The following is an 8,111-nucleotide window of genomic DNA, read 5'->3' on the forward strand; positions in this document are numbered from 1 at the left end:
CTTTTAAATTAAAATTATGGATTAATCCATTCTTAGGTGGGCTGGCATGTCATCTTAGGCATGCCAGAGCTGTTCTTTATCCCAAAACTGATAGGTTTTGCTTAAATTAGAAACCAGGACTTGCATTTCACCTGGATTAGGTATGAACAAATTTTAATTAACAGTTTAAATAATTCTTGCAGCTCTAAAGGTTATGTGGTTTTGAATAGATAAAAGCAAAGAGACTCCCAAAATAATTATTTTTTCCACCTACAGACCTATCCTTAAGTTGGGTCAAATGTGATATACGTTCCATCATCTGTGATCCAACTCCTTAAAGCAGACCTGGAAATCTGTTGATTGTATGGCACTCACTGTTTACCCCAGTGTTTCTCAACCATGGCAACTTTAAGATGTGCAGCCAGCTATGCTGCCGGGGCAATTTTGGGAGTTGAAGTCCATCCATCTTAAAGCTGCCAAGTTGAGGAACATTGATGTACCCCTTTGAGACTTTGGAAGCATAGCCAATCCTTCCTCCCTGCAACCAGGCTGGCTATGAATTCTGGACATCAGCCAGCAAAAAGCCCCTTAGTTGATGGAAGCAACTTACAAATTGTTGAAAAATCATTAAAATTGTAGAGACAGGCAAGTACACAACGCTACCCCAAAATCTGTTTATCCTGATAGCTACTCTTACTATCTGCAGAATCCCATGTAGGGCTATTGCTATCATCTATATTTTTCCCCAGTTCTATGTATACCTAGAACTTGTGAAGCTGCCGAAACCACACCACGTTTTATAAGCCTGTGTAAGTGATCAGAAACGGCCAGTTTTAAAGTCCATCAGACATAATAATGGAATTTCCCTCCTTTGTTGCTGCAGGCCCAGTGTCTAATAAATGTCAGTGGAGATGCAGTCATTTTTATTCGTGAATCCGAACTAGATGGGGTGCCTGCCCAGTTTTCTGCTATGGGTTCCACAAAAGAAACAACATGAAGAACAGAGATCGTCTTCATTCGTGTGATCATATTTCCAAAGGCTCTGGTGGCCAAGTTTTGTTTCTTAACGTTCCTTATATGAAGGACTGCTCCATTTTGAACCAGCTTAAAACATCTTTCCCATTTCATAAGATCCACCTCATAGCTCTCTGGGCAGATGAAAGAACATCTGACAGAAGAAAGAAACGGACCATCTATTGTTCTTCAGACTCCTCAGGATATTGGCCTGCATTTTACAATACAACCTTAGAAACACTCTGAGATGCTAATTCTTTGATAAGGTGGGGGGGAGGGGAATATTTATATTGAAACTGGAATAACTGGGAAAGCTAAATCTACATTTTCCATAAAGGAAGAACTGGCGTTACCATCGCCAGATGTGCACTATGCACTAGAGAACTTACCTGCTGGAATAAGCGAGACTAATAAGCATCCTAAACTGGATTTTGTGGCATGTTTGTTGCTTTGTTTTCACATGAGCGAGCTATGAACTATTTTTCTATTGTAGTTTTTTTTTTTAAAAAAAAAAAAAATAAATTGCAGTATTGATTATGATGAATTAGCCAATGCGCAAATGATTGCTATAGCCTGTCTTTCGAACAGCGGGACACGGGAACAATATTTCTCAAGGCGCTGAAACCCCAGCTGCGTTGGAAGAGAAGGTCAGGATTTCGTTGGGTTGTAAATGCTCCCGAAATGGAGAAACCACAAAGGCCGCCAAACGCTACTACCCTTCCCTAAGCAGCACTCGGCTTTGGTACTCAAGACAGGGCTTGTGGTAAATAAAACTAGAGTTTCAGAGAACCCTGGATTGATGAAAAAAGAAAATGAAAAAAAGAGAAAAAAAACCTTAAGAAATTGCTGACAGTGATTCCATGCCTAAAGAGGCACTTTGAAAAATAGGGGAGAAATTTGCATCCAGCCATCGATGTTTTGAGTGGCGATAGAACAACAGTCACCCAACAGAGAAAGAAGTCTCTTAAAAGTGGTTTCCTTGGTCCAGTTTCAGCTGATATTCTATTGACAGAATATCCATCAGATCTCCCGATGTTCATCCTCCCTCACCAAACATATTCTTGAGTTAAGAAGGGTCAAGCCGAAATGTTCTGGCGTTTTCCAATATGGAACTTGAAGTACATATGTAAACTTGAATGTAAATACATGAGAATTTATTGGGTTAAATTGCAGAAACTTCTAGATTATTTGTCCAATTCAGAGATTTCTTTGTAAGGAGAATGTGAACATCACATTCCTATGTACATAATAAAGCTTCTTTATATAAATGTCTGCTTTCGTGCTGTGGACAGGTATTGTGAAAAAAAAAAAAGATCACATAATGGCATTCTGGTGGGGTTAGGTTTGATTAACTTTCTAGAATCCTGGCCCCAATTTTTTCAAGAACTTTTTAATGTGATAATTTAGGAAGTGAAGAAATTACAGGATATATATTTTTAACTCGCTTCGTACATGGTGCTTGGGGAAATTGTGGTTCCTGCTGTCTTGTACTGTTGTGGTCCTTTTTTTTAACATTGTTCTAATATATCTAACATCAAGAAAATAATCTGATTTCTTACACCAATATTATTGTGCTTTCATTATTCTTACACATCTAACATTGAGAACATTGACTCCTTTCTTGCATCAACCTCATTGTATTTTCTTACATTCTAATACGCCTAACACTGAGAAAATAGCAAACTCTTAATTCCTGCCCACCTCAGCATAGCCAGGCGATGGAGATATGTGTCTCTGTGTTGTGTTGAAAAATCCTGAAACTTTCTTGAGTAAGGCAGGAAGCCTAACACTCACCATGGGAGCTCTTTATGAACTCCAATATTGGGACAGTTGGCATGTGTAGTAGTATTAATATCCATTATGACAGTATGTGTATTTAGGGCCCAATCTGGTTGGTCACCAGGTTTTGTCTTCCAAGTTTTCGGACCTGTGCTGGAGCCCATCCTCAGGGAACTTCTTTCTAGCTGAGTGTGTGCTGTTCTGTGTGTAGTATTTATAGTGCCTGTTGCAAGTGGCTTTTTAGATGTTGATTTAGGTCGTTAGCTGTCATTTGCTTGTGCTGCCCAAACCTCGCCTTCTGATAGGCTGGTGATAAATCAGCACTCCTGTTGACTGATTAGGGGCCTGTTTCCCAGGCTTCAATCACTTCCCTGGCTGTTTTTGTGCCTTCTCGTCCAACAATCTTGGTAGCTGCAAAATTGAATCTGTGCCCTTGTTTGCACAGACATCTTGTAACAAATTATTGTGGGTACCCATTCTGCTTCAATTGTTCACATAGATTGTTTGGCTTGCTGGGTAGTAGAGTGGGTCCTTTTTTCCCCCCCTTAAAGGTCTTTTGTTGGCTATTCAGATTTCCAGGACAATTGTAGGTAACCTATTCAATCTCTTGGACAAAAACACAAATAAGATCGCTCAAACTTGCCTTAATTCCACAAAATCCTACTGCCCTCTTCAAGACCTCATGCGATCATGTGAGGTTTGTATTCAGAGGTAGGATCTTGTGAAGTGTTACTAGTAAAATATTCAACTTGGGTTAAAACTGTGGCAGCTGTCCAAGGAAATTAAGGATTTGCTGATGCCACAGGCTCCTCTGCTAATTTAAACAGAGCTTTTTAAAATTAATTATACCAATATTTTCACACAAGAGCTGGGACTGCAGAAGAGCTACTGATACAAAGATGCTTGAAAGGGAGCAACAGAGAAAAAACAAACTTGGTCCACTTCTGACTAGCAGAACTGTAGTTCTTTATTATAAGTATTTCAGAGCTGTTTGCTGGAAACATCCTTCTAGAAAGAGTACAGAGAAGAGCAACAAAGATGATTAGGGGACTGGAGGCTAAAACATATAAGGAACGGTTGCTGGAATTGGGTATGTCTAGTTTATCGAAGAGAAGGGCAAGGGGGGACATGATAGCAGTGTTCCAATATCTCAGGGGCTGCCACAAAGAAGAGGGAGTCAAGCTATTTTCCAAAGCGCCTGAAGGCAGAACAAGAAGCAACGGGTGGAAACTAATCAAGGAGAGAAGCAACCTAGAACTAAGGAGAAACTTCCTGACAGTTCGAACAATCAACCAGTGGAACAACCTGCCTCCAGAAGCGGTGAATGCTCCAACACTAGAAGTTTTTATCCGAAATGGTATAGGATTTCCTGCCTGAGCAGGGGGTTGGACTAGATGACCTCCAAGGTCCCTTCCAACTTTATCATTATTATTATTATTAATACTGCTTTGAGGCTGGAAAATCATGAACTAGCAGGCTGGCTCATGCTTCAGTTTGACTTGTCTTGCTTGACTGCAGTTTGTTTGGAAAACATGTAATTACAGGGCATTGCTATGCACATTGTCTAAAGTGATGAGAAACTGGAGAAAGGTTAGCCTTTGCTAGGCAACCTGTACTCAAGTTAACAAGAAATTGGATTTCTTCTGCAAGGATGGGCTGATCCTCATCCCTCCCTGGCCCCATCCTGCCCCAATCCCAAACCAAAGGCAATCAATCTAGTTAAGTCATCATGGCTTGTCACTGTTACAAATATTTCCTGCAGCTTACCAACTTTTCAGCGGGTCATGTAAGACCTGTCCCTTAGGCACAGAGCTTAATTATTGGCGTTTTTATGGCATGGACGTTTTTATGAGCAAAAGTAATGACCAGTTGCTAACTGTCAGGACACACACAGTATTAATGCCACAGTAATCTGGACGGAAGAATGAGCTCCGAGAATTTGTTTGACCTTTGCTGAACTCTCTCTGCCTCAATCTGGCCAGGTTCAAATAATGTACTAAGCTAAACCATGTACTGGTTTAGCCACGATTACTTAATTTTATATATACAATAAATAAAGCCACTGCACCTGCATCAACCTACCTTTTTCCTGTAGCCTTTCATATCTGCACCCAACATAGAAACAATGAAGCCATTTCAAAGCTGAAACATGCTGACCCCCAAATGCCTTATTCCCATTTCAGGGTCAAATCATTTCCCATAAAATCAGGAGAAGAGTTTGTGATACTTTGGGGGAAGTCAGAATTGGACGTTTGGGGACAAAACATTTCCGTCATAATGTTCTGCACAATTCTAATTTAAGCTGTCACATTTGATGTTTTTATAACCATCGGAAGAAGAGAGAGAAAGGTTTGGTTGGGTCAAATCATGCTCAGGTTTGTACTTGTGCCGCCCCTGTAAATCATAACTTCTGCAAATTAGTAGAATACAGGTAGTCCTCGACTTACAACAGTTTGTTTAGTGACCATTCGTAGTTACAACAGCACTGAAAAATGGGACTTACGTCCCAGGTTCACGCAATTCATTTTTGCAACCTTCTGACAAGCAAAGTCAGTGGAGAAACCAGATTCACTTCACCACCAGGTTACTAACTTATCAGCTGCAGTGATTCACTTAACAAGAAGTGGCAAGAAAAGTAAAGTGGGCAAAACTCACACAAATGTCTCACTTAATGACAGAATTTTGGGCTCAATTGTGGTTGTAAGTTGAGGATTACCTGTATAAAATAAACCATCAAGCCAGATGTAACATACAGTAGATCTTTTAAAAATGTATTTTGAAAAATCAAAGAAATCATTGAGCCCATAAAATATGTACCTAAATGTCTTTAATACGTAGATAATTGTGAAAGGATTGGACCAATTCCTCGAAAATGAGGTTGCCAACAACTACTAGTTATATATAATAACTAGTATTTTAGAAGCCTTAAATACCAGCTGGCAGAAAACAATAGCGGAAAGAGATTCTGATAGAAAAGAGAATATTTGTAGCTCAGCTGAACTGTGGGATTCTTGATGGCCTCTAAGCTTGGTGGTTTTCTTGCAGATGTTTCATTATAAAATTAGGTACCATCATCGGTACTGATGTCTGCAAGAAAACCACCAAGCTCAGACCACACCAAGGATCCCACAGACTCAAGAAGAGAGAAAAGTTCAAACCTTGAAAGTTACATACATATGTGAGGGTGAAGGTTGATCTTTCAAGCTTGTGAGTTGGTTTCTGAAGGATTCATTACCAGGCTAGGTAAACATTTTCAGTGGAGTTTAGAGGATGTCAGTGTTCTTCTCTTTATAAGAGCTTTAGGTGTGGGTGTGTCAAGTGAGGGTCTTTTGATGGGTCAGGTGTGAGTCATCAGTGAGAATCTTGTGATGGTCTTGTGAATGGGGAGGTTATATCAGGCCAGGGTCATTGGTGGGGGGGGGAACTGCTGGTGGGAGGGGGGCTAGCGTGGGTTATGTAATATGTTGTTCTATCCCAGCCTACGTCCTTGTTATGCTCACAAGGAGAAAGCCCTCTTCCAAGAAACAGGAATCGCAAGAAAAAACCAACCCCTTTTGTTCTCACAGATCTGAGTCAATGTCCAAGGCAAACACAGTCCACAGAAACTCGATCCTCAACACGAACGGTTGCCTTCAGCAACCAGCAGCTCCCACACCTTTTACAATTCAGCCAAGGCATGGCTTCCTAATGCCTTCTCCTTTGCCTTTGGAGGCACCCCATTGCTTTCCTCTGTCCTACTCGCTTCTCTTGCCTGCGCTTTCATGCATCTGGGATTTGTCCCAACTGTTCTTCATCACTGTCCAACTCAGGCTCCCAGCACAGCTGTGTCTCAGCCTGAGCGCAAGTAGAGGGGCCAGGCTCCTCGTCCGACTGTAAGTCTTGGAGCTCCTCAGAACTTTCCTCTGACTCTAATGTCACTCCAGACCCTGTCTCCTCATCTGATTCCTCAGACTCAATTGCTGGATCCACTGGAAGGCGAGGAATCACAATATATGTAAAGATAAGGTTCCTAGGTCTTTGACCTTTGCTTGCAAAATTCTGGTCAATAAATTTACTGTTCCAACTTTGTGTGTGGTTGGAAACGGAGCTGGAAAAGAGACTGTTAACCTTGACATCATAGTAACTTCCCAGACATGAGGTTGGCCACAGTGACACAGGGTGATGAGCTAGGTGGACTTCTGGCCCTTATCTAAATTATCTCCTGAGGCTGCTGAATCTGATCTGCAATGAATCTGCACCAATGTCACCTACTTGGGTAATGAAACGTCTGTAAGAAAACCACCACACTCAGAGAGCATCAAGGACCCCACAGTTCATCCCCGAGCTACAAATATTCTGTTCTGTAACTGCTGAATCTTTGCACACATTTGATTTTCAAAGATACAAAATCCATGGCTGGATTATGCCCAAGGAAGAGACATGCAGAAATGTACAAGAATCTTGGGATAAGGCAGTGATGGCGAACCTTTTAGAGACCAAGTGCCCCAAAACTGGCCCCACTCCTGCTCCACCCCCTGCCCTGCCCCCGCTGTGCCCCCACCCCGCCTGCCCGCAGGGCCACTCACTGCTTCCAGGACCCACCGCAGATCACCCAGGTAGCCCAGCAGTGCCATGGCGGCCACGCCCTCTGCCCATGTCCCGCAGCATCAACTGCGCGGGATGGGGTGTGAGGGCAGAGTCTTGTCTATACTGCCTGGCTGCCATGTCCTTAGCTGTGCTGCTCCATATGGGCCACACTTGGGGGGTGACTCTCCTCCAGGGAGGCTGCTGGTGAGGAGGGGATTGTGGGGGGAGTCGAGGCTGGGGCAACGGCACATGTGCCCACAGAGAGGGCTCCGAGTGCCGCCTCTGGCACGCATGCCATAGGTTCGCCACCACTGGGATAGGGGAAGGTAGCAGGCTTTCCACTGTAGACCAAAGTTTCTGTGCATAGGACCTGTGCATATGCCCTGTTTTATTAAAAAAGGAAGTGAACGGCATTTTCCAGTAGCTGTACTGGAGGGGGTTGGGAGGAGGGGTTAGGCAAAATGGAAGATAATGACCTATGATAATAGGATCACCCTGTGTGTGATTAAACAACTCATTTAGGAGTTTCTACACATACACGTACCTTGTAAGACTTCTACACATAGGCTATAGGATGTCCGCACTAAGCTGTAGGATTTCATGATAAAATACATATAAGGGAATAGGTGAAGCAAAATAGTAAGGGGCAGGGATAATGTATTTTGTTTAGGCGATCCTGATAAGATTGTAACCTCTAAAGCTCAGCCAATGAAGCCACAGAGGAGGGGGCCAAGGCATCGGGATAGAATGCATATGTGTGTCTTTGTTGTGAC

The 8,111-nt window shown here is 42.5% G+C and overlaps 1 protein-coding gene across 19 annotated transcripts in view; it reads left to right on the forward strand.

Moving 5' to 3' along the window:
* C2CD5 (C2 calcium dependent domain containing 5) overlaps nt 1-2,265 on the forward strand; it is a 97,570-nt gene extending 95,305 nt beyond the window's left edge. For all 19 annotated transcript variants that reach the window (XM_039347356.1, XM_039347358.1, XM_039347363.1 and 16 more), the window contains one exon: nt 863-2,265. In XM_039347356.1, coding sequence (XP_039203290.1) covers nt 863-976 — 114 coding nt within the window. In that variant the 3' untranslated portion in view covers nt 977-2,265. The remainder of the gene's footprint in view (nt 1-862) is intronic.
* Nucleotides 2,266-8,111: the final 5,846 nt, after the last annotated feature.

The sequence above is a fragment of the Crotalus tigris genome, unplaced genomic scaffold (assembly GCF_016545835.1).
Source record: "Crotalus tigris isolate CLP2741 ecotype Arizona unplaced genomic scaffold, ASM1654583v1 scf7180000018068.1947079, whole genome shotgun sequence".
In the NCBI taxonomy this organism is placed as follows: Eukaryota; Metazoa; Chordata; class Lepidosauria; order Squamata; family Viperidae; genus Crotalus; species Crotalus tigris.